Source organism: Leptosomus discolor, chromosome 1 (genome assembly GCF_034619465.1).
Source record: "Leptosomus discolor isolate bLepDis1 chromosome 1, bLepDis1.hap2, whole genome shotgun sequence".
Classification (NCBI taxonomy): Eukaryota; Metazoa; Chordata; class Aves; order Leptosomiformes; family Leptosomidae; genus Leptosomus; species Leptosomus discolor.
This window is the reverse complement of record NC_141391.1, coordinates 174,870,195-174,896,734: the sequence shown is the minus strand read 5'-3', so window position 1 is coordinate 174,896,734 and position 26,540 is coordinate 174,870,195. Positions and strand designations below refer to the sequence as shown.

Here is a 26,540-nt window from a genome sequence, read left to right as displayed (position 1 = left end):
ATTACTAATTTTCTCTGTTGGTATTCTTAGCTTTTTCCATATGGGTGCACTGGTTGTTAACATCACGAAATGAAAAAGTAAGGGAGTATATGGACTTGTCTGCGCTCTCATATGCTGAAAGTGCACAAGAATGAGACTTTCTACGGAGTCAGTCTAAATATTTTAATGTCTCAAATGAACATATCTGGGTAAAACAGCAGGCTTGTAGGGAAATTCTTCGTCCTATGGAAAACCTTTCTGCTTAGGGAGCTGAACTTCCACCTGGTTGTGGAAGCAAAATGGCCCAAAGCTGTCATGTTTGTCAGCCTAATTACTAACAATTAAGAAAGAGAGAATTGTGCTGTTCAACGTATTTTTGACCATAACATGCTTCAAAGTGCTGTGTTCACCATTACACTGGAAAGTTCTCAGAACTCTGATGGGGAAGACATTCAAATGTTTCATTTCACCAAAGCAAACTAATTTAAAATTAATTTATATTTCTATGATGGCTTTAGAATTAACTATGCAATATTTTAAAGGGTTGAAGGATGTTTGCCATACTGTCCCAAAAACATGATCCTTGATGAGGTCACACTTAAATGTGTTTATCCAGAAGACTGTAAGTATATTTTATTATATTGGTCTAATCCTATAAATCACTCTAGAGATCCCAGGAAAGGTTTTAATCAAATGTACACTGTTGTTTTTTTATTAAATCCTTTCCCAGAACATCTTTCTGTTGAAGAATGTCTCTCTGGGACATAGACTCCATTCTCAGTCACCCAAAATACATCTCCTACATCCAAACAAGCCATATCTAAGATTGAATTCTTCCATTTCTCTAACAGTCTGTTAAATTTAACCTTTTGTAATGGTGTTATACCCCTCACAACTATATTTGACTACATACTGCTAGTATATTGTATTTTAAAAAGAAAGATCCCAAATGGAATAAATACTGTTGTGGCAAAAAGTTCAGACTTTTCAGCTGATGAGCCACCACCAACAAATTCAGTACATTTATTTCCTAACTTCTGATGTGTGAAGATACGACATTATTTGCTTATTTTGGGAATACAGTATTCTTTTAATACTACAATTACATTTCAATACTGTTTCTTATTTTATTTTACAAGTTTTGAATTAAATACATTATGTTTGATATTTGCTAGTATAAAGTTATTTCATATAGTATACTACTTTCCAAAGATATAATATATTTATTCCAAATATTTTACTATTTTGAATTTACTGAATTTTCCATGGAATTCCATTGTTGCTTCAAAACTGCTCTGCAAAATCAAGGTTTTCACTAATAATAAAAAATTAGCTATTTCATTTGCAAAGAAAATTAGAAAACTTCTTGAGTCATCTGAGTTCCTCAAAGTCATCAGGCAACACGGAACAATTGACAATATATCTTCTCAGCAAAATGGTGCTCTGATTTGCTAATTTTTAAATAGGACTTAAACAGGACTTGAGTAGAGGTAGATCTTGCTATTTTGCTTTACCAATAATCCATAAAAGACAGTGAAACATGCGTTTTTCCTTTTAGGCATACCCGTGACACCTACAGAATCAGCAATTGGAACAAAACCTTCACTGTTAATCTCTCACACGGATGCTACTGTGGAGAGATTTCCTCAAACGCCTCCTTTATTTGTTACTTCAGAGATCGAGTCAAACGGTGTGACAGACAAAACTACCATGAAGGCGAACACAACTTTAAGGGGAATGAATATGTCAGCACAGTCCATTACAGACTTTTATTCACTGGAAGCATCTAATTCAGCATTTTCATTACCAAGTACAGTGGAGCCTTCTGATGTACTTCACAGCACAGCCAGCCCTCCTGTCCTTTCCAAATTCATATCTTCAGCAGATGAGTCCGTCTCTGCTCTTCAAGCCTCAGCAGTCACATCACGTACTGTCAGTTCTACTGCACCTATAACTTTACCCATTACAATAGCAGCTCCAACAACCCTACTCAGCGCAAGTCCTACTCCAACACATTCTGCATTGCTAACACCCACTTCCCTAGCGATAGTTCCATTTCCACTTGAAACATCAACCACTCAGCTAGGAACTGTTCCCCCTACCTCAGCATTAAGAACTTTAACCTTCAAGCCATCTTTTGTCACTTCTGAGCTGCCTGCAGGGATTGGGAAGAGTAGGAATACATCAGTAAGTCATTCTAAGGGAGCAGCAGTATCCTCTGAAGTGTCTTTGTCTGCTTTGCTTGCTGGCAGAGCAACTTTCACAAGACCTGTATTTCTTCTAGGTTCACAGTTGACACTAAGCACATCTACTTCTCCTATATCTACTTTGTCTGTTAGAACTAGGTCTGGCACTGGTCAAACAGCGGTTCACCCAACACCCATTTCTGCACTGACTTCAACTGCTCCTCAAATTCCCATGACTACCAGATTTGCTAGCTTTGAGTCAAGTTTTCCTCAATTAAACACAGTTTCATATTTTGAAACAGCAAAACTCTTGTCTAAAACATCTCTGATATCACTAAATGCAAGTTCTTTAGTTAGTTTTTCTCCAAAGACATTTTTACCTTCACTGGAAATTTCAGCCACTGTTCCCAAGCTGACATCTCCATTAACAAAAGGTAGTATTTCTGCTGCTCTGCCCATAAAGACTGTATCTTCACCTCCAGTTTCTTCTCAGATCCCTATAAACACTTTGAGTCCTTCTGTAACACGCACAATATCTATACCAGTGCGTTCTCTGATTACCTCCCTGAAGTCCAAAGCTATGGCAGATGCAACTGTTGCCTCCAAAAGTCTTTATAAAGTACTCTCTGCTGCTTCCACTCTTCTAGTCAATCCAACAATCTCTGACATGTCTATAGCAAGTAAAGCCTCAACAGAAAATAAATACATAATGCAGACTGATTCCTTTTCAGTGTCATCCATTTCTAAAAAGCCAATGAAATCCATTATGTCTACAGTCTTCCCTCTTAGGACATCGGTACTACCTCTAAATGCTACATTAATAACCACTTCAGAAATTACGGAGTACCCAAGCAGTTCACGTATTGAATTGAAAACTGTGGCACAAAGTTCAGGCACTTTCATCCCTAAAGAACCTTCTCTTACAAGGTCATCATCTTTATTCACAATCTTGTTATCAGCATCAGTACCATCTCATGTGACATCTCATACTACAAGTTCTTTATTGAGTCCCATAGTCAGTAGGACACTATCATTAACACAAAATATAACTGCTACCCAAAGATCAGTTTCATCTCTAGATGCACAAGAAACCTCAAAAAGTCCAATTATAGACTTTGCAACTTCTTTTCCTACATTCACTTTAAACATAAGTCCTTGCACCAGCTTTTCAGCAGTGCTGAAAACATCCATTGTAATGCCCTCTTTACTAATGCCTACAACTCCTGAAGCCACTTTAGAAAGCCGGTCCAGTAGGGTCTCTGTGTCTTCACCTCCTCCTAAGACCACTCATATCTCTACTGTTTCTCTAGGAAAACAGAGTTCTTCGATAAATTCTTCAGAAGAAGATGGAACAATATCAGCCATATCAGCTGGAATCATCACTCAATCCACTACACCAATGATCACGAACACAACAGTGAATGCTACATCCTTAAAAGCACCTTATATATTTGCAAAAATACTACCTAGCTCTTCAGCCAGTTTGTTAGCTGCTTCTGGCACTACTGTAGCCTCTAGGATTACTACAAATACCACTGATTCTTTTGTTGCCAATTTGGAGTTTTATGTACCTACAGCTTCAGTTCTTACCACCATAAAAACACCCGTGCATGTGTCACACAAATCTTTATTTACATCTGCAGTGACTCAAGCTTCAGAGAGCACTAAAGAATCTCCAAAAATTATGATCATGAAAACAACTGGTGCTACAAGTCCATTGTCACAGACAAAGAGTGCCTCATTTACAACTTCAGAAGTTAAATACACAACCTCATTTGAAAGAACGGTGGATATTTTAGAAAGTGGTCAGACTTCACATGAGCAAAGAAACGTTACCAAGACAAAGTCAACCACAACTGAGAAAGCTTCCCTGCCTTATTTGACAGTATCTGCAGTTCAGAGTTTGCCTTTTTCAAGAAATAAAACCTCCATTAAAAATCCCTCTCTTTCTGGAGTCCCGAATGTAACAACACCAGATTGGTCCAAAATCCCAACACAGAATACCATTGAACCTTATGTCAGTTTAGCAGAGCCCACAGAGCTGCAGACCAGAACTATAACAGATTTATCTCATTCTAGTGGTGGAATCACTCTGCCTCCCTCTTCAAAGCCTGTGGAAACACAGACTTCTCTGTCAAGCACAGAATCAATGACAGCCATAGCTGACAAGGCTTTCTTTGGCACAATGATGCATACACTGATGTCTACATCTTCTGAATGTGTGGTATGATCAATTTTGCTTGCTCCTCTGTGTTAAAATATATATTGCTTTTCAGTCTGTCTGTTATGCTATGTACGTAATACCAGAGATTATAAATACCTACTATTTTTGGGTTTATTTGTATATTTTAAAATACTCAGTTATTCTTAGAGGATTGTTGTATCACTGTTCTTACACTGCACTGGTATATTCTGCAACTTGGAAGTATTGCTGTGGAAAAAAAATGGCTTTTAAAGCTGTGTGATGATTCTAGATGGTGAGATATATTTCTGAGATGCAGAAAAAGCCATAATTCATGGAATTTTGGGGTTTCTGCATAATCTTATCCTGTCTTTCTTTTTTTCCCGTTTGTTTATCATAAGGTTTAAAATGATGGGAATGCACAATTCTGTATTTCTTAAAATGCTTCAGAGTGTTACTGAATAGAACATGTAGCCTCAATGCATAATGCTTTACACTGCGTGCTCCACCGAAGCTAGATGGAACAGGAAGGGTATGGGTGAATGGACATGTGTCGTTGTCACCTGTTACAACCAAACAAAAGCAATTCATTCCAAAATAATTGATCAGGGGTCACGTAGATATGCTGATTCTGTCTCAGAGCAGGGTGATGAACGAGTGATCGTCTGGACTTCATAAAGGCAATTAATCTAAAATTGATTCTGTTTTTTCCTTATATGACAGCCAAAATACCTTGAACCTGTTGACAAATGTAGCCAGTATCTATGTGTTAACATGGGTTGGATGTTGTACAACCTTTCAATGAACTGCCCTAAGGATGTGCAGAAGCCAGACTGTGGTTTTCGAGGAATGCCAGTTCAAGTTAACGCTGACAATTGTTGCCCAGAATGGAAATGTCCCTGTAAGACGTGGTTTTATTTTTAAATACAACATAGAATCTTGATCTCTAAATTTCAAGTAGTAAATTAAGGTTTATTACAGTGGGAATATGAGGTTGAATACTGGAATGAATTTAGAAGAGCTGTTCATCAGAAAAACAGAATGAAATATACTGAATGTTTTGGTATCTTTGAATTAGCATTCAAGAGAGTCAAAATGTTTTGTTTTGAATGAAAGCATTGAAATGAAATCTGCAACATCAACATCGACATTTTCCAGCTGAGACTTCTCGTAACTTGTATCAGTAGAAATGTTGAGATTTCAACATGTTGTGAAGAAAACAAATTAAATACTGGCATTTTCTGAAAGACAGAACCCACAAATTTCAGTTAGCTCTAGCTGCAATTTTTACTCATGCTTAGAAACTGCAGAAACTGGAAGATGACTGTCTGCCAAGGGAACAAAAAGGACAAAGAGAAGTCATTAAAAACATTGCAGCACTACTGGAACCAATATTACACTTTAAGATAATTTGTCTCAAGATAGGACAGGTCATTCACCTGTTATCAATATCTAAAAAATACGTGTATTTTAATGCATATATTTTATCTCACAATGTACAGATTCATTGACCTTGCTGTAAAACATTGACTTAAGCAAAAATTTTCGTCAATTTAAACTTTATCCCCTACCCTGGGCACATAGCAGTACGTCAAGTAACTGAGTAACCTAAGATACTTCCTTCTGCTTATGGCTCAGTATGCTGTCCACAGAACAAGGTCATCTATATATATATATATATATATATGAACGTATCCATGAAAGCAAATATTGCTAAAACTGAGTTTTTAGAAATGCCCTGTATTTGGTTTTGTGGTAACCTCATTAAATGACAGTTCTTTTTTAGGTCAATGTTCCGTACTGCCTGAACTGAGTGTTATTACATTTGATGGAAACAACATAGCCCTCTGTAATATGGCTTCCTACATTTTAGTCAAATTACCAGCAGAAATCATTGTTGCTCATATTGAGAAATGTCCTGCTAATCAGGTAAGATTCTGGCACTTTTGCAATGATTGTAATAATTTAATGAATTTTTGTGTTATAGTACGAAATTCTGCAAAAATGTATCCCTTAAAACTTTCAGATGAAAGCTATATGCATTGAAAAATGACTATGTTATTTAATTTTCAAGGACCGTGCTTAATCATGCTGTCTAGATACAAGAATTTTATCTATCTCAGGTTAAATAATAACTGTTGTATTATGTTATAAGACAATTCAAATGTAGGTTCCTTTTAAATTATAGACTGTGACATAACTTCTGAATCTGCATGTCTTCTTTCAGGCTCTCCACCCAGAAATCTCAAGGCCTTGAATTTGTACTTTACAATATGGTCAAAATACTAAAATATTTTGAATAGTCACAAAAACATTTTGTAGTTATTTTAGGAAGGTATTAATGAGTTTGGAATAAGTGTGATGAGTTGTTCTTTGTAGTTGTCTAACTCTGCATTGCCTACAGAGGGGATCCAGCCACTTTATTTTTAGACTGCTGGTTTAGGTCAGGTCAGTCTCATCCTTACAGTCTGTACATACATTTCCTTTGCATTGTCCATAGTCCTAATTTAGGCAGCCCTTAAACAACTGGCTTGTATTTCCATCTTTGGTTTGTGGTTAAACAAGTTCCTGATGAGGAACTTCATCAGGTTTCTTTCCTTCCCATCCCTATTTGATCTTTTACCTACTCTCACTGGGCAACTGTACACTTGATTTTTAAGTCATGAGTCCAAGTTTTAGAAGTTTTCTCTTAAATTGCTCTCTTCACTGCTTCTTTGATGCAGTCTAAAGGTGTGAATGCAGCTAACATAGGCAGATGAGCTTTAGAAATCTGTAGCTGTGGTTCACAGAATCACAGAATGTTAGGGATTGGAAGGGACCTCAAAAGATCATCTAGTCCAAGCCCCCTGTCAGAGCAGGACCACCTAGAGCAGGTCACACAGGAACGCATCCAGGTGGGTTTTGAAAGTCTCCAGAGAAGGAGACTCCACAACCTCTCTGGGCAGCCTGTTCCAATGCTCTGTCACCCTCACGGTGAAAAAGTTTTTCCTTATATTAATGTGGAATGTCCTGTGCTCCAGCTTGCACCCGTTGCCCCTTGCCCTCTCATCGGACATCACCGAGAAGAGCTCGGCTCCATCCTCCTGACACTCACCCTTTACATATTTACAAACATTGATGATGTCACCCCTCAGTCTCCTCTTCTCCAAGCTAAAGAGCCCCAGCTCCCTCAGCCTTTCATCATAAGGGAGATGTTCCACCCCCTTAATCATCTCTGTGGCTCTGCGCGGGACTCTTTCAAGCAGTTCCCTGTCCTTCTTGAACGGAGGGGCCCAGAACTGGACACAATATTCCAGATGGGGTCTCACCAGGGCAGAGTGGAGGGGGAGGAGAACCTCTCTCAACCTACTGACCACACCCCTTCTAATACACCCCAGGATGCCATTGGCCTTCTTGGCCACGAGGGCACATTGCTGGCTCGTGGTCATCCTGCTGTCCACCAGGACCCCCAGGTCCCTTTCCCCTATGCTACTCTCTAACAGCTCAGTCCCCAACCTATACTGGTCCATGGGGTTGTTCTTTCCCAGATGCAAGACTCTACACTTGCCCTTGTTGTATTTCATTAAATTTCTCCCCACTCAGCTCTCCAGCCTGTCCAGGTCTCGCTGAGTGTCAGCACAGCCTTCTGGTGTGTCAGCCACTCCTCCCAGTTTTGTGTCATCAGCAAACTTGCTGACAGTGCACTCTATGCCCTCATCCAGGTCATTGATGAATATATTGAATAGTACTGATCCCAGTACTGACCCCTGAGAGACTCCACTAGCTGCAGTCCTCCAACTAGACTCTGTCCCATTGACAACAACTCTCTGACTTCTTTCCTTCAACCAATTCACAATCCACCTCGCTACCCAATCATCTAGACCACACTTCCTCAGTTTAGCTGTGAGGATGCTGTGGGAGACAGTGTCAAATGCTTTACTGAAATCAAGATAAACCACATCCACTGCATTACCATCATCTATCCACCTGGTTATGTCTTCATAAAAGACTATCAGGTTGGTCAAACATGACTTCCCTTTGGTGAAGCCATGTTGACTGCTCCTAATGACCCTCTTATCCTTGATGTGCCTAGAGACAGTGCCAAGGATAAGTTGTTCCATCCCTTTTCCAGGGATGGAGGTGAGGCTTCTTCTTGCCCTTTTTGAAGACTGGAGTGATATTTGCTTTTCTTCAGTCCTCAGGCACCTCACCTGTTCCCCACAACTTACCAAAGGTGGTGGAGAGTGGTCTAGCAATGACTACTGCCAGCTTCCTCAGCACCTGAGGGTGCATCCCATCAGGGCCCATGGATTTATGTATGTCCAGCTTGCTTAATTGATCCCTAACCCAGTCCTCATCAACCAAGTCAAACTCCTCCTTTATCCTGACTTCCTCTGGGGCCTCAGGGGTCTGGGGCTCCTGAGGACAGTCTCCAGCAGTATAGACAGAGGCAAAGAAGGCATTCAGTAACTCTGCCCTCATTGTACAACGGGCCTAGATTGCCTCTAGTGTTAGTTTTGTCTGCAGTGTATTTGAAGCTCTTTCTCCTGTCCTTGACCTCCCTTGCAAGGCTTAACTCCAAGGAGGCCTTAGCTTTGCTAGTTGCCTCCCTATATCCTCTGACAACAGTCTTATCGTCCTCGCAAGTGGCCATCCCTTCCTTCCAAGATCTATAGACTCTCTTCTTCCACTTGAGTTTGCCCATTAGTTCTCTGTTTAAACATGCAGGTCTCCTGGCTCCCTTTCTTGATTTCCTACTGACTGGGATGCTCCAATCTTGAGCTTGGAAAATGCATTCCTTGAATATAAACCAAGTATCTTGGGCCCCTTTACCTTCTAGTACCATGTCCCATGGGATTTTCCCTAGCAATTGCTTGAAAAGGCCAAAGTTGGTCCAAGATTGTGATCTTGCTTGATATTCTGTTCCTACCGCATGAGATCCTGAACTCCACCACCTCATGATCACTGCAGCCAAGGCTGCCCTCAACCTTCACTGCTTCAACCAGATCCTGCTTCTTAGTGAGTATAAGATCTAGCAGTGCTCCTCTCCTAGCTGGCTCATCCACCATTTGCATCATGAAATTATCATTGATGCACTGGAGGAACCTCCTGGACTGTAAATGAATAGCTGTGTAGGCCTTCCAGCAAATATCTGGGTAGTTAAAATCCCCCATGAGTACCAGAGACTGTGATTGCGAGGTTGCTGTCAGCTGCCTGTAGAAGGCCTCATCAGCTTCCTCATCCTCCTCAGATAGCCTGTAATAGACACCCACAACAGTATCTCCCATGCTAGCCTGCCCCTTGATTCTCACCCACAAACTCTCAACCTGCTCTTCATCCACTCCTGGACAGAAGTCTCCATACATTCTAGTTGCTCTCTCACGTAAAGAGCAACTCCACCTCCTTGCCTTGTTGGCCTGTCTTTCCCAAAAAGGACAAAGCCATCCGTGACCACATTCCAGTCATGTGAGATGTCCCACCATGTCTCTGTAACTGCCAACAGATCATAACCCCTTGACCGTGCTGCGTGCATTGGTATACAGGCATTTGAGGGAGTGAGCTGAGCATGCTGACTTCACCCTAGGGGCGTGGGAGGTCTTCTGGTCCTCATTAATACTAGAACTCTGCCCCACCAGTGCAAACCCAGCTACAACCCCATGCCCATTCAAATCTAGTTTAAAGCTCTATGTATGAGCCCTGCTGATTGTTGCCCTAGAACCCTTTTCCCTCTACAAGATAAGCCCTTCCCACGTATTAGCATCAGACCTGGTGTCTTATAAAACCAGCCATTATCAAAGAAACCAAACCTCTGCCTGAATCACCAGTCTCGGAGCCAGGTATTTACGGCCTGGATCCTTCTATTACTTCCCATATCATCACCCGCAACTGGAAGGAGGGAAGAGAAAATAACTTGTGCACCACTTGGTTCTTTAATAAATATTTTTCGAAAGGGCTTTGTAGCATATGCTGAATCTCATGGTGCTGGTAATGAGTTGCTCTCTGCTCTCAATGTTAAAGCTGTTCAGTTAAAAGCCTGCTGAGGTATGGTATACACGAGCTGCAACCTTGTGCAGAAAGGTGCTTTGGTAAAATAGCAGTTTTATTTGAAGGTTGGGCAGGGGATTTTATTGGCATGACCATTGTATTTCTGCGTATTTTTAACTCAGCTTCTTCAGGTCATTGTGTTATCTTTTCTGTATTATTTTCCACACAAACCCCTTCGATTTAAATCTTAAGTTTCTAAAAGTAGTTCATAGAAAATGTATATTTTTATTACTTATAAAGAATATATTAAATTAGTTTAATTATGAAGCAGATTGATTGTAGAAGAACTTCAAACACAAAGAAGAGTCAACTTATTTTTGTCAAATAAGAACGCTGATGATTTTCATTGGACTTCTAATCTATTTTTCATGTTTTCCAGAGCGCAAATTCAATAAGAAAACTAGTGAGTACTTTTTTCTTTTACTAATTATAAAATACATTAATATAACACGTATTGAAAAAATCCCTTATAGCACTGGTACAGAATTTAAAAAGCAATAGTAACCGAACTTGTTTATCTCTTTTCTTTCAAGGTTCCCCCTGCAAGCACTTCAGGGCTCTGTTTTAAGAAATTAAATGTAACAACACGCAGATATAAATTACTTATCAATCGTTTAGCAAGAAAAGTAAGTATATATCACAAGTATATGTCTTGTATATGCTTAAAAGATAGACAGAGAGCTATTCTGTTGTAGAATGCAATAGATCAGACTTATAATGAATGTACTACGGGATTAGGATTACTTTGGCAGTTCAGGCTCCCAGTAATTCATGGTACACTAGAAGCAAAAAAATATAGATTCCTGATACCATGCTTCACTTATATGTCATTTATCCAAAATGACACTTCAAGGCCTTTTGAAATTTTTAAAGAAGCTGCAAAATCATTTATACTTGAGACTAAATTTCCAGAAAACCTAGAACCAAAGAGAAATTTTCCAAGATGTGATAAGTACTTAAGCTGCCTTTCCTGCTAGTCAGTAACAGGTCAGAACAGATAACTTCAAATAATTGGGATGAGATTTCGTTTTATTATCCAGTATGTGATAAATAAGATTTAGTGCTTCCTTAATTAGAAGATATTTCTGTATCATTATTTTTTCTTATGCCTACTTCCTTTGCAGTTATAGGAAATGGCACTGATGGGAAGCTCTGTGATTTAAGCACTGTGACTGTTATTGTATGTGGCAGAGGCTGTAAAAATACCTTTTGCTATAGAATGTAAAGACATATAAAATACATCTTCATAATCTTTTTTTATTCCTAAAACCTATTTGGTTTATTTTAGGTAGTACTGGATTCTGTAATTCAGTCATTACCATTTTCAAAAGAAGGACTGAGCATTCAGGATACTGGTGCAATGTATGTTGTGAATACTCCAGCTGGTATTAATATCAAGTGGGCTCATGTTACAGGCATCATAGATATAGAGTATGGATTGCACTCTAACACATCGATGAAGACAGAAGGACTTTGTGGTGAGGCTATGGTGGCAATTTTTTTCTTATTTAATAATTTCCCATCTAAAATTTACACCTCTATTTTGTCTGTGAATTGCTGTCCCTAAATTTCTCCTTGTGACCCCTACTAACTAGAATGACAAACCTATTTGAGGTGGGCTTGTGAAATTCTGTTAATTAATCATAATAAATCAATAAAATATGTTTCAAAGCACTGCTTGCTAATAAAGTAGCTTGCAGAGCAAGTAATGATCCATACATTGTATCTAATTAACTTTTAAAAAATGTACTTGTCTCTGCTTGTGTTTAAGAATATTGTTGAAGACAAGTAAAGAAAAAGGGAAATTTTTCAATGGAGAAATGGCTGCTGAAGAGGTTCGGGTAGTGATAGTATATTTCAGTGATTATGGGAGGAAAGAATAACTGTCAGATGTTAGCAGTAGCAGCTTGGGAAGGGTCCAAGTCCCCTGAGGATAGTGAATCCAAATGTAGACCTCTTAAGGCTGGATCTAGGGTCCAAAACTGTGCTGAGGTGTCTCAGACTTAAATTGCAATGACAGTAAATTTAGCATATTTCAGGCTTCCTTGATAGCCTTTTTATAACTCTGCCAGTATGATTTATACAGAAAAGTGTAAGCAGGTATTTTAGAGTTACTTTAATTCTACTATAAATGCTCATTTCCTAATTTTACAGAATCTACCCCATATTGAATAGGAAAATGAACTTTTTATAATCTTTTAAACAGCTTTTAGTTTTAAAAGCAAACAAAACAATTCAGATATGGTTTTAATATACATAAAACCAAATGAAGTGTTTAAAATCAATTGCTATATTCTGCTTTAACAAAATAAAAGTCCTCCTAGGTCTAATGAGAGAAGGTGAATGCTGGCCCTGGCATGTACTGCATCTTTTCCTAGTATCATGCCATCTTCTCTACACACACTGAAAAAGATTGGGATGAGATGAGGTCAAATGCAGGAAGGATTATAGAATAGTTACTCTTTGTGCCATGAAAAGACAGAAAGAGGAAGACTATGCAGACAAATCCAACCTCCACTGTAAAGTGTGCTCTACCTGGCATTTTGCAGTAAAGTCTGAAGCCTCCTTTAGTGATTCTTTCCAATTCTCTGCCATTTGTTCCTATCTGGGATCCTCACATCCACTTCCTTTCACACTGAAAAAAATTGTGGGACTATGTGGAAAATTGCCTTTATTTTTACAGCTATAGTGATTCTGCAATTCTGTGGTATGGCCCTACAAATTCTACTGCCAGCACAGTTTGTGGGACCACATTAGGAGGGTGGCAAGAAGCAGAAGTGCTAAGAATATTGGAAAGTGGTGCTGCTGTCAAATGCTTCTTATCATGCATATACCATCTTCTGTGTTTCTCCAGAGTAACTAGCAAGGGACCCTGGAGAGTATCAGGATGCAGGGCTAGGAGCATGAAGGCAAGGGCTTAGGGCGTGGTTAGCAATGTAGAAGGAAAGTGAAAAAAGGATATAGGAACTTCGGCTGATCAGTCCCTGTGATGTAAAACACTATTATGAAGATAAAATTTTGGCATGAATGATCTGCTATGTGCTTATAGTAAGTACATGCTTCATTGATGCATTAACTGAATACATATAATAATGAATTCAGGTAGCCAATGGATGTCAGGGGTTTAGATGAGGTGTTTTTTTCAGTGGTTTTGTATTAAAAAATTGAGTAAGAAAGATCTTTTCTCTAGGTAAAGCAATTTGTTCATCAAAACATTCCTTTCATAACTTCTTGCATTTAGAATGTTTTAGAATTTCAGTTAAGTTTCAATACAGTGTCAAATCATCAGCAACATGCAGTTAATCTGAAAGCCATTTACTCCCATGGAGCTGACTGCTATTCAGTAGAATGAGCTCAGAATCTGGTGCCTTGTCAGTGAATTTACTACACTTAACAGCACATCCTGGTAGCAGTTTTTGTCAAAAGTTAATTCATTGTTGGGAAATGTATCATTACTTGTTTTGTGTGATCTGCTTGTTTTGCTATTGAGCTGACAACTAAACTTACAAGTAGAAAGTTGGAACTACAGGGGACATATAGCTGCTTTCATTTATAAATTCAGATGACTAAGTCTCACAGGTGAGCCTGATGCAAACTTGTCAAGCGCACTTTTCTTGCCCAAAGGAAGTAATATGGCATGTTTGTGATTTGAATGGGATGTTCTGTCCCCAGGGGTGTGTAATGGAGATCCTACTGATGACCTGAAAATGCAAAACAGGACCATAATTACAAATATGGAGGAAATCGAAGTGTTCATTAGGAGCTGGGAAATCGACAAATCACTTGATGTAACAACCAGGAGGCCAGTAAGAAACTGTACTGAAGATAACTGCACATATTGTATGGAACTGTTAAACAGAAGCATTTTCATCCCTTGTCACAAGGAAGTAAGTATGAAGATCAGAGGTGCAAACTAAATAAAAGATGTATAATTAAGAAAAGAGTGAGAGAGATGTGGACATTTTTTACATTCTGCTTATTGTCATGGGTTGGCAACGGGATGGATGGCTTTGATACTTTTGTCATGTTGTCCACTGTAAACACACATCTATATGGATCTCCGTGCTGTTTCTTAAATTATTTAGTAGGCAAAGCTCAAAGGAGAGACACCAGATCATCATCTCAACACAAACAGATTCCAAAAGAGTTATTTTTAATAAATGCTTAACACAGTAGAACAGAAAGCCTCATGCTTCTGCAGCAGCAACTCACGCAGTCTGAGACTGACTGGACTAAAGAAATTTCCAGTTAAATAAATTGTGACATAGTCACTATTACATTGCCAATTTGGTAGCATTTCTTACAGAAATCATCATCATTTGTTTCTGGACGCTGCTTTCTAACGGGGATAGAGCTGTAGCATGCGGACTACCACTAGAGGTAGGTAGTGCAGTACAGCTGCTTCCTGGAACGGGAAACGAGGAAGCTCCAGATCTCTGAGGTCTTTTTCACTTTTCCCACTTAATTCAAAATAAAAAGGATTAATTACTCAAGTGGCTCTTTCCTTCTCAGAGATAGAAGTGTCCAGAATCCTGATTTACTTCTTGCTGTTCTGCCTTTCCACCCTCGGTGTGTGTTGTGTTACTCTTCAGTTTTCATCACAGACAACTGCTGTTAAAGGTATTGCAGGCAGCTGAGCCCCTTCCTTCAAACCTTCAAGACCTCTCCTCACTTCGGCCAGGCAGAAAAAAATGGAGGGTGTTCTTCTGAAAGGAAGGGGTTAAAGAGATTTTTTTTTTCTTTTTTTTTTTTTTTTAAAGGATTGATAGATATTTGCCACAGAAACTTAATGGGAGGGAGCAGTAGGAAGCAGTTTGGAATCAAGAAGGGAGAGCAGCACCAGTGGGTAGCAGAAAGTTTTTCATAGTTGTTTTAACATATCTCATTTAAAAATAATTAAAGGGAACCTGAACAGTCAGAATTCCTACTTCATATACATTTCCAGGAGAACTCTCACAGCCTCAGGTACAATGCAATTGCATCTTTTCCTGGTTTATAGCAAATCCTGACATAGCATCAAAATTGCCAAGCACTTGGTTCATCACTTGCTTTCTTTCATACACATGATGGTGGCAGAGCCAGAGTGGATGGAGTGTATCGTGCTCTTCATGGGCGTGAAGCAACTGCACAAGGACAGGTAACAGAGTCACCAGTGTAATGAACTCTACGGTAGAAGTGAGCGACTGCTTGATTTGCTGAAACCACAAGGAGAGCTGGGCTGCAGCAGAGTAGTGGAAAGGCAGAATGAAATAAAATCTGACTTTTTCCACCTTGTTATAAGCTTATGCAAATAAAACCAACAGAAATAAGAGAGGTTGCACCACCTGCATTTAGACCCAGTAACAAAGGCTATCAGGTCCTGTAGACACAGAAACAGAGCACTCAATAATAATTCTTTCACAGCAGGAGTTTATGGAAGGTATAGCAGCAATGTTTAGCTGAGATTGTTGACTTTTAGCTGGCAGGGCTATACCGCAAAAATTCTTGTAAGTAGTTTCACATAAGAACTGTGTTCTGTGCCTACTAATGAACATAAAAAATTCTGGCAGTTTAAGTCTTGCAGAGTGAGTGTTCTGAAAAAATGGTATTTTTTCCTTTAGATACTGCTCGTGATTTTTTTCCCTTGCAGCTGTATTATTTCTTGTAACTAATGATTAATTTTAATTACAAAAAGCTCTTCTACTTGTAAATTCTCAATTACATTATGTTTCTAGGTGTCACCACAGGAGTTTTGTGAGAAGATGTGGCTCAACAGTACTTATTTTTGGAATTATGAGTGTGATGCACTTTCTGCGTATGTGGCTTTATGCAACAAGCACAACATCTGCATTAAATGGAGGACACCTGATTACTGTTGTAAGCAGATAGCCGTGTTCTATACCCCAATGTGGCTTTACACTGCTGCAGTGTTTAGTGATGAGTTAAAAATATTTTTTTTTCTATTGTTTTCGTAAGTACCATCTCATTCTATCACAGAATTAGTAAATCAGGGTACAAGTTCTTAAGATGTATTGTTTTAGTCAAAGTGTCATGAATCAGTTTTAACCTTAATTGAATGAGTTGTTTACCTAAAGTACTGTTAAAAATATAAATACACGATTTCTATGATACACTCACTTGTTCGTACTACCTGTTTATCTAATGAAATGCTGAAAGAATAACAGCAGCACTCAATGTCCTGTTTTTATGATTTGCAGCATTGAGTTGTCCTGAAGGCAAGGAGTACCAGCCTTGTGTGCAACCCTGTGAAGCAAAGACATGCCTGAATAAATGGTTCTATGAAGATTCTCCCTGCTCCTATTTAAGGGAAGACTGTGTCTGTAAAAATGGCACTATTCTGCATAGAACAGACTCTGACCTCTGTATACCAGAAGAAAAATGCAGTAAGTGCAGCTGGACAGAGTGGTTCTGCAGATATGATAATACTAACTGCAGCTCAATGTAAGCGATGTTTGAGTTCTGTGTCAGTCCTCCCTAAGTGTGAATCTGGTACAGCTCCCTTCAACAAAGTCTAGGTTTATCTCAGGCTGCAGCAGTTTGTGCTTTCAGTTCTCTTGGATTCAAGACCCAGCGCTGATGTACTTCCGTTGGGGAAAATTGACTGTCACTCTTCTGTATCTCCCAGGCTTTCTTTCCTGGAGTACCCAGGAAGGAATAGCATAGGCAGGTTCTTTCCCTCGCCCTCAGTATTTACTTTCACCCATAGCAAAGCTTTTGCTCATTTGGGGTTTTTAAGGTCATCATCTTTTCTCAGATTTCTTGGATTCCTTCCTTCATAATGCTCCACAGAATTTTTATTTTATGCAATAATTTTATGAAATTCATAGTTGCTTGCAGGAAATCTGTGCACTCTACTCATTGAAGGAATATAATGTTTTTTCTCTCAGCTTGTACGGATAACAAAGGACAACCCCGCTCTTCTGGAGAGATTTGGAATGAGTCCATGAGAGGCTGTTGCATGTACAACTGTTTAGAAAATGGAAGCGTGGTTGCTGTAGAACCTGAATGCAATGAGGATCCACCACCAGTCTGTGAAAGAGAAGGGGAAGTTATCATCCATGTCATAGAAGAGAAAGCTTGCTGCCCAAAGAAAGTTTGTGGTACGTACCGCGCTTGTCTCAGTAACAGAGACGTAAGGTAAGTGCTTGCTGTTCACTGGCAGATGACAATCTTTAGAGGGAGCTCAAGGAAACATTTTTCAGAAGTGATTTTTAGGTACTTGTGGCTGGTTGGGCCAGCAAAACAGGCTTCTTTTCTTTGGAAGAACTGACTCACTGAAATAATTTTTTTTTTTCTTAGAAGGCCGCTAGTGAAACAAAACTTCTGTTAAAAACGAATTTTTAAGCTCTTGGGTGAAATTTCAAAAGAAATTGATAAATACTCAATAACGGAACTACCTTGGTAATTGGGGCAGTCATCAGAGCCTGTTTGCTTTTCTTATTAGTGCTTTGGTGTCAAAAGCAGTATCCTCTGACCTGCTGCTGTTTCCCAGAACCAATGTTCTGTGAACTGATCACTGAATACTGATATTCTCTCTAGCCATGGTTGTTAGAAAAAAGAATAAGCTTACTGCTCCTAAAATGGTAAGCAAAAGATAACTTATTTCTTCGTAACGTCTTTAAGGAAAATGAGAACAAATTGTCCAGCTGATATGGTCCTTTTACTCATGAGTTAGATACCCGTAACCAACACTGTATTGTCAGTTTGTTTAGGGAATATGTTCACTGGGACATTTTAGCTGTCTTCATGTGTAGGAAGCAGAGCAAGTAAATACCTGCTTTAAGAGGGATATAGCTCTGCTTGCACAGTGCCACATGAACGGAGCTATACCAGCCCTGGGTTGAGCTCGAAGGTCTACGTGACGGTATGGAGTACACTTCAAGCTGACTTGGGCTGCTCTGAGTTTGTGGATCTCTGTACTAGACAGTGTAAATATCTTGAGCTATAGGACTTGCACTTGTATCTGTTCAAATACATCTAAATTGATTGTTTTTTGTCCCACAGAATGTAACATGTCATTGTGTGATGCCATTATTCCAACATGCAAACCCAATGAAAAATTAGTCATAGGCTACCACCCCCTGTCCTGCTGTCCACAGTACCGATGTGGTAAGGGAAATACAAAAACACAGTTACTGGGACATTTTCCACACTTGTATTATGTGTTGTAAGAAAATTTGCCTTACAAGTTGTTTCGATTATTAACAGAATGGGACATTGTAAGTAGCACCAGGTAATGATGTATTTTTTCCACATTGTTCAATATTTTTTTGTGTTTATGTTTTTCACTTCTGATGTACAGTCAATTTGGGGTATTTTGTTTTACTAAGTAGATGAAGAATAACTTTACCTCTGCAGTATTGTTTCTGTGACTCTTTTTAAAATAGTGTTTATTTCACATCCTACAGAATGTGATCCTTCAGTTTGTTTCAATACTTCCCAGCTGGACTGCAGAGAAGATCAATTTATTGTTGAAGCAAAACAGGAAGATCCCTGTTGTTTCTCTTATATCTGTGGTAAGAAGCCTCTAATATTTTTATTGATAATTAAGGAATAGTTAAGTATTTACAAAACCAGTCTGTAGTTCTAAACCTAGTAACTTAAGCCAGGAATTCTTGGAGAGGTCACTGAGACTTCACACTGGTCAGGCTGACTGGAGCATGAATTACTCTTGGGTTTTGAGATCTATTATTTCCAACATAATTTTGAACATCATACTTGAACTTTGTAATATTTTTGTATTTGAACGTCAATCCATAAAAGCTCTGTCATCCAAGAAACAAACATAATATGACTTGTTATATAGTCTATTAAACAGAATTCACATGTCCTAACTTTTTAGTATTTAAAACTTTGCAAATGTCTGATTTTTTTTAATTTTAATTTAGTTTGTGAATCCTGTATTGAGCCTGTCCCCTTGTGTAATGAAGGAGAAATTCTCACTGTAGACCTTAATACCATACATTACTGTTGTCCTCATTACTACTGCGGTGAGTGTAACTCTTGGCAGTTCAATACGTTACCAAACTTAGTATAAGTGACTGTGTGTGTGCGGAGATTTTTTTGATTCAGCATTTAGGGTGGGCTTCAGACAGAGATTAAGAGATCTAAATGAGGGTGTCTGCATTTGAGGTAGGTTCAGAGTTCTTGGTTTACTCCATGGTGGTCAATGGAGTCTGGAGAGGTTATTTAGTTCAGACAGCATATAGCTACTTCCAGGGTGATCTAAATACAAATATATTAATGTGGAACTATCTAAATACAAATATATTAATGTGGAACTGAGTCCCATCCTTGGAGTATAAATATACAATAGTTCACATATTAAAACACCTGTAATAATACAGCTTCCATGTTGTTGTTCCTCTGTTGCACCGTTCATCAGTGTTTAGGCAGTTTCTTTGCACTTTTAGCTTTTAGGGGGAGTAGGCCAAGGGTTTCAAATACTGCTGGGTTGACTGCTCAAACAATGAGCTGCCAGAAGAAAAACATTTGTGGTGTAATGTAGTCTCTTTGGTAGCCTCATAGAATGCAGAAATTGTGTTACATGTTCTTAAGTAACATCTACAAGTGTAACTGCTTGATTTAGGTTAACTCTTGTCCTATTGCAGTCTTTGGGTAATTTCGATTAATTAAATTGTCTTCCAGAAAGTTTGCAGCTTAGTAATTTTTACTTCAGGTGATTCGATAATTTGGTCCTTTCCTTTTCCTAGCACTTGCACCCAGGTAAAAGTTTCTGCAAAGGCATTTGGCACTGATTTTGCCAAATTCAGGCAGGTAGAAAGTCAGATCTTGGTATGTGGTCTTTCAGAGCCCAAGGAAGCCATCTCCAATAAGACAGGCAGTTATTTCCTTACCAGAGTCATCCCAAGAGAGCAGTTGCTCCCTGTTATCTTGTAGAAATGTGCTCTACAGCACATTTGTAGCTGAGAGAAAAGAAGACCACCATGTTTTTCGAAAGCTGTGATATTAGTTGTCTTTTGGTACTGGTTATCGGTTTGAGTGACTCTGAAGTAGGAAGAATATTAAATGATTCCTGTGTGACGTTTTCTGAAAATTTAAAAATCTTCTAGGGCAACTAAAAGCACTTTTGAAAATCTTTGTTTATTTTTCAGTTCCAAGTATAATTCAGATGTTTAAGAAACAAACAAATAATTTTAAAATGTCATTATTTCAAAAATCGTTTATCAAGAGAAATATAAGCTGGAAAATTCAAAGGAAATTTGAGTAAATTCTCATACATGTCTTTCCCCCCCATTTAGTTTGCGATGAAAATCTTTGTTCTGAGCCTCCTATGAATTGCACAGATGACATGACACTTGTGAAGGAAAAAATACCTGGGCAGTGTTGTCCAGAATGGCACTGCGGTAAGAATTGCTTTATTCCTTAGTCACTGCTGTTAACAAAAGCTAACAATTAGCTAACTGACTAATATGGTTTTCTTGTTCTGTTCTCAGAATGTAGCTGTGAAAACACTACTATGCTGACCTGTAAATTGGTAAGCACTGTCCTTTAGATATTTTTATTAATATTGTTCAGCCCTCTTACTCCTTCCTTTCCATTCCTCGTTTCAATCAGTTGTAAAGGGTGATGGGGCTGAACAGGGACAGGCTGAGACTGCCTCCCAGTCCCCAGTTCAAGGTTCTAACTCCATCAAGTGTCTGCACAGTGTTGTCAACTACTCTTTGGGGAAATTTCACTTCGTGTGTTTTAAGATGTCAAAAGAAGAAAAGAAACTGTAATATTATTCTGTTCAATGTTGAATCAAAACAATATGCTGGGAAGGTCTTCTATGTAAATAATTCCCAATTGTTTTTAATAATTAATGAGGAATGAGCTTCATGATCACCTGTATCATCTGGAGAAATGTGTTATTTTGTTAAACATTTATGCTTTTGATTTAAATGATTTAACATTATTTAATTTAGCTGATATGAGAAGTCATAAATATTTTGCTCCTCACATACTTTCTCTTAATAGGGACTGTGATCTGGAAAATAATTATAAGTTAATGTTCAAACTCCCACTATTACCATAATGACAGGGGTTTTATCCCCATCAAATGCCTGTAGCTTGTCCTTCTTATCTGAAGATGGCATAATGTAAAGTCTAAACAGAAGTTGCAAATTTGAATAGCTTTCATCTATCTTTTGGAAGAAAATTCATAGAAGGCAGTCTTTTGCTAATATGTTTATTATTGAAATAACTTTGTATCTCAGGAAAAATTGCTGTTTTGCAACTCTCCTATTCATACTCATTCCTAGAGAAAATGAAGTGCTTTGCTCTTGTTTAAGAGATACATAGATTAAATAACTCTGAGCATGCTGCTGTTTCTTGAGTACATTGCAATTTTTCTCTATTGTGAAAGCAGGGGTGGAAGTGATGAAAATAATATTTGACATTTTAAGAGAAAAATTGTCTGTTTAGCACTACATTTAATTGTGCATGGCTTTGCAAACTCTTTAATCTTTTTCTACTCAGGGAGAAGTTAAAAAAATAGATAGTAGTGTTTCCAGTCCTTGTGGATGCACTCACTACATTTGTGGTAACTTTTTCGTATTCCTAGCTGTTTTGTTTTAGTTTTTAGTAAAAGGAGCATGCAAAGAAAGCAGAAATAGGACCATAATAAGCTTCTCAAACATAAACACTCTTGTCTTGATTGCATGGGTGTCTACCTAGTTATGCAATTATGCTCTCTTTTCTGAATATGGTGCCTTATCTGCTAACCCATCCATTTTGTCTCGCTTCTGGCGGGGTGTCAGAGTGTTGTAAAACTGCCCACACTTTGAGAGTCAGGTACGGTGTCTCTGGTGAGAGGCATATAGGAAGCAGGTTGTGAACCTTAGCTGAGTGTGAGCGGTGCAACTGCTCCTAGTCCAGTCTTAAAATGAGACCTTTGCTCCCTTCCCTCACTCAGCCACCCCGTGTAGACTAGATTTCAGCTGTACTGTGCACAAGGGTGTTTGAGGTATGCTGCACCCCTGACTGCAGCCCAAGCTAGACTGCCTCCGGGAGCAAAGCCCACGTTTACAGTACAGCTTGAGCATACTACTGTCCCACAGGTAATTGCAGCCATACCAATTTAATTGACAAAAAGGCTACATTTTGTGATGTGCAGAATAATTCATACAGTGTACTTAGCCCAGTGTTAAATATTAGAACAATATTTAACAATAAGAACAACAGATTTTTTTTTTTTTACTCCCATAGTAGGAACATTATCAATTTTAGGTAGTTTTGCATTTTGTAGCATTTTCTTAAGCTGAAATATACCTCCTCCTCGCCCTGTTTAGGAATTGAAACCACAAAATCTAGAAGTTAGAATACATTTGCAGAGCACAGGACTTTGCCCTACTTTTGTCTTCACAGTGATTATATTAATTTGCTTGATGATTTTTTTTTTCCCCATCTGGTAACATTTATTTCTTTTGGTGTTAGAGAAGGATGATGTGTGCATCTTCCAAGAGGTCACAGTACTGAATCCTGGCCAGTCAGTGATTCAGTACTTGGATGGAGACCTTTGTTACACTGTACAGTGTTTACCAGAAAAAGACCAGAACACAGGATACAATGCCATGAATTTTACAATGACGAACTGTTCCCAGCAATGTGAAGCTGTGAGTATTCTTAAAACACAGGAATGATGCAATTTGTGAGCACAACTACACAACTAAGATAAAAGTCAAAGTGAAGACTTTGCTAGTTTCTTAGCAAGATGTTTGCTTAGCAAGCACTTGAGAACTTAACAGTGATGATGTGTATCTTTTGTCTCCGGGATTATTTTGAGAGGTAATTTCGAGCAGCGTATGTAAACACAGCCATCCATCCATCCATTCATTCACCTTGGTTTTTTTAGTTTCAGAAATCAATGAATTTTCACATACTGTATGTTTAAAAAAGACTTTTTTTCTTTTTTTTTTTTTTTGCTTTCCTTTCTTTCCAGCATCAAATATACATTCCTTCCTCTAGTCACCATACTTGTTGTGGTACCTGTCAAAACGTGTCCTGCTCTTTTCATACAGAAAATGGAACGCTAACTGTGTATGAAGTAAGTGCCTCTAGACAAAGATAGAAAATAACTATAATGATATGATAAACGGGTGTCTGACAGTCACTTCTGAGCTAACTCATGATGTCAGTCTTGCTTCATACCTCTTTACCGCTGGGTACGCACTTAGGGACTATTTATGGTACATGACATGAAAAAAGTGTGTTTATTCCTGCCATTTCACACTAGGTGAATACCTTTTCATTTGTAATATTTTCTACAACTATCCCTTAAAGCTGGATACGCTCTAAGTGCAGGGTAGGGTTCAAATTGTAACTCTAAGTCATATACTCTGTCTTAGATGAACTGGGAGCTTCTGTGGCCACATCAGGACTCCTATGTCGCCGTTTTCCCAGGGCCACTCTTCTCCTCTTACTGGTTTTGACAGAAAGGAAGTGTGCAAACTGAAGCACTGCAGGGTTCAGGATCCTGACGGTGTGTTCCAGCATCCACATACAAGGAAATTTTGATGTGGCCATGACTTATTTTGAGAGCACTGGAAATGATCAGACATTTTCCTGGCACAGAGCCCTTTTGTTCTGCACTAGGACACCCATGCTGAGCAGCATGCTGGAGAGTAGAGCCATGGCTCCAGAGAGGAGTAGCCACTGGTAGTTAGAGGATGGTCTTTCCCTTTGCCATCTATGGGTGGTCTGCAACAAACTTTCTACTCCAGTAGGTACTACAGCATGAGGGCACCACTTTTACAGACGTTTGGGGCTGGAGACAAAGCTGAAATGTTTTGTCTTTCCTGACAATGGTTTTGTTTTTTATATTCAGGAAGGAAGCACCTGGAGCTCCAACTGCACCAACTACAAGTGTGCAAAGACTGCTGCAGGGGCTATCATACTGGGATCAAGTGTTGTCTGCCCCCCTTTTAATGACACTGAATGTACAAAGGTTTGTATTTTGGGGGAGGTAAGTGACAATAACTGATCTGGAGTTTGGCTTACACTTGACAACGCACACATACCTCACACACTTCCTTTGAATTAAAAAAGTGGTAAGTAAAAACATGTAAGCGAGCAATTTACAGTCTTGTTTTCTACATTCCTGTTTGCTTTTCAACTGACAAAATATCTGTGAGGAGCACGAAAGTTTGTTTTGAGTCTTAATGATGACTGCTTTTAAAATATTGTGGAATTGGAATCATGCTTGAGATACCGCTATATAAAGTGCTAATCATCATGTCTTAATTTTAGTTTGGAATAACACTTTGCCAAGTTTGTAGTACACATACACTAAATAAATTGTATCAAGCAATTCAGAAATGCTACATATAAAAGTGGTCTGTAGTAAAAATTCCCTAAGTTGTGCAAAGATTAGAAAGATGACAGAGTATATACAAACTTTATCATCTTTAAACTAAACTTTGTATAACATAACAAAAAATATCTACCATACATGAAAGGGTATCTACCTACAGCATATATCTAAAAATGTAAATTTGGCATATCCATAAAAACTGGTTTGAAGAATGTGGATGCTTCACATACATTAAATATTTGTTTACAATTTAATACTTCTCTGATTTTATAATATTTCTTGTAACTCTTGCACCTGCAGTACACCATATATCTAATAAAAGGTACAAATAATAATAAAATAAATATACGTGTAGAGAGTGTAAGTACCATTGCTGTCTTGGCTACAGGTTATAAATTTAGCACAAGTCCTACTTATCCATTGCATTTGTTTGAAAAAGTCCTTATTTCTTCCAACCCTGAGGAAGGAATTCTATCTAAAATTAATGTCTGTTCAATGTCTGTTCTACTTTGACGTCATGCTCGAGTTTCTTCCTTGGAACCCTTTTGTCACTATCTATTAGGATCTTTCCCTAGTAATAATGGTTAAGATTTTAAAGAATGGAGCCCTAAAATTAACTTCCTGAATCAGTCTGACCTGTTTTTCAGAGATTCTGAGTGTAGACTTGTGTCTTGGTTTGAAAGACAGGTGTCTGCTGAGGAAGGCAGGAGCCTCCCTTGAAATGGAAAATGCAACCCCCTTCCCTCCAGATTATTATAATTTTGAAATTAAAGGGGCCTTCAGGCAAAGATGTGGGGAATAGGAATAACAGTTCTTTACTAATATATATATATATATAACACAAGGCAGAAAACCCCCCCAACCCACTGGTTTACACTGACAGAGTCAGAAATACAACCTGACACCCTGTTAGGGTGGCAGTAGCAGTACGATAAGATGCTGGCTGCAGTCCTCCTGAAGCGATGGATGTAGTTCTGTGGAAGCAGTGATCTTGTAAAAGGGTCTGGTCTTCCTCCGAAGGTCCAGTGGTAGGTAGGTAGCTCTTGTCCTCTGGAACTCCAGTGGGGGAAAAAACTCCTGTGGGAATCCAGTGGAAGAAGGCTGCTAAGGTGTTCGAGATCTCAGTTTGTATTTATCATGGACTGCTTGGCTCCTTCCCCCCCGGGCGGAGCATCTCACAATGGGATGGGGAGTCGTGAGGCAGTTCCTTGATGGGCCATTAACAGGAGATAGCCCAGGAGCGAGTTACCGATGGGTCAGGCGGTAAGGCATCGTTGTGCCCAGTAACAGGAGATAGTCCAGAGGGGGTAGGCAGGGAGCACCGCCCCACCTGGTCTCAACAGCTCCTGAAGATGGTCATAGAATACTTTTTTTTTGGGGGGGGAGGCACATTTTACACTGTAACCTAGGACAATTTGAACCCGCAGCTGAGGAAAAAGCTCTTCTGACAGGCAGCTCAGGATGATTTAGGAATATGGATTTAAGAGGCTGAGGGTTTAACTGCTCATTTAAGAAGTTCTTGAACAACTTATTCAGTAGTTTTTCTGTAATGAGATAAAAAATACATGCTGGTATGAAATGATGGAAGCTTAAAAATGTCTTTTATCTGTTGTTATCTAAGAGTGCTATTTATGTTCAGTTGTTTGCTCGAGAGGCAGTCCTGGGCTACGCACTAAAATTGTGGGCATGTTTCTTGCTTTTACTCATTCTGTCAGATTCTGACAGCCTCTCTCTGTCTCTCTCTCTTTCATTCTCTTTTTTAATTTCAAAAGGACATTTTCTTTATTTTCATACATTTTTACTTTCTAGCTAACAAGCAACTTTGGCAGAAATCAATAACAAAGACTATAATTGA

General features: G+C 38.8%; 1 protein-coding gene across 1 annotated transcript in view; it reads left to right on the top strand.

Annotated features, from left to right (window-relative positions):
• OTOGL (otogelin like) overlaps positions 1 to 26,540 on the top strand; it is a 98,522-nt gene that overhangs the window by 64,096 nt on the left and 7,886 nt on the right. The window contains exons 35-54 of the mRNA XM_086461918.1: positions 522 to 601; positions 1,538 to 4,389; positions 5,071 to 5,248; positions 6,134 to 6,276; positions 10,751 to 10,774; positions 10,905 to 10,997; positions 11,660 to 11,849; positions 14,044 to 14,258; positions 16,086 to 16,227; positions 16,569 to 16,754; positions 17,259 to 17,471; positions 18,376 to 18,480; positions 18,780 to 18,887; positions 19,260 to 19,361; positions 20,634 to 20,738; positions 20,829 to 20,869; positions 21,853 to 21,916; positions 22,810 to 22,988; positions 23,315 to 23,419; positions 24,200 to 24,319. Coding sequence (XP_086318044.1) covers positions 522 to 601; positions 1,538 to 4,389; positions 5,071 to 5,248; positions 6,134 to 6,276; positions 10,751 to 10,774; positions 10,905 to 10,997; positions 11,660 to 11,849; positions 14,044 to 14,258; positions 16,086 to 16,227; positions 16,569 to 16,754; positions 17,259 to 17,471; positions 18,376 to 18,480; positions 18,780 to 18,887; positions 19,260 to 19,361; positions 20,634 to 20,738; positions 20,829 to 20,869; positions 21,853 to 21,916; positions 22,810 to 22,988; positions 23,315 to 23,419; positions 24,200 to 24,319 — 5,245 coding nt within the window. The remainder of the gene's footprint in view (positions 1 to 521; positions 602 to 1,537; positions 4,390 to 5,070; positions 5,249 to 6,133; positions 6,277 to 10,750; positions 10,775 to 10,904; positions 10,998 to 11,659; positions 11,850 to 14,043; positions 14,259 to 16,085; positions 16,228 to 16,568; positions 16,755 to 17,258; positions 17,472 to 18,375; positions 18,481 to 18,779; positions 18,888 to 19,259; positions 19,362 to 20,633; positions 20,739 to 20,828; positions 20,870 to 21,852; positions 21,917 to 22,809; positions 22,989 to 23,314; positions 23,420 to 24,199; positions 24,320 to 26,540) is intronic.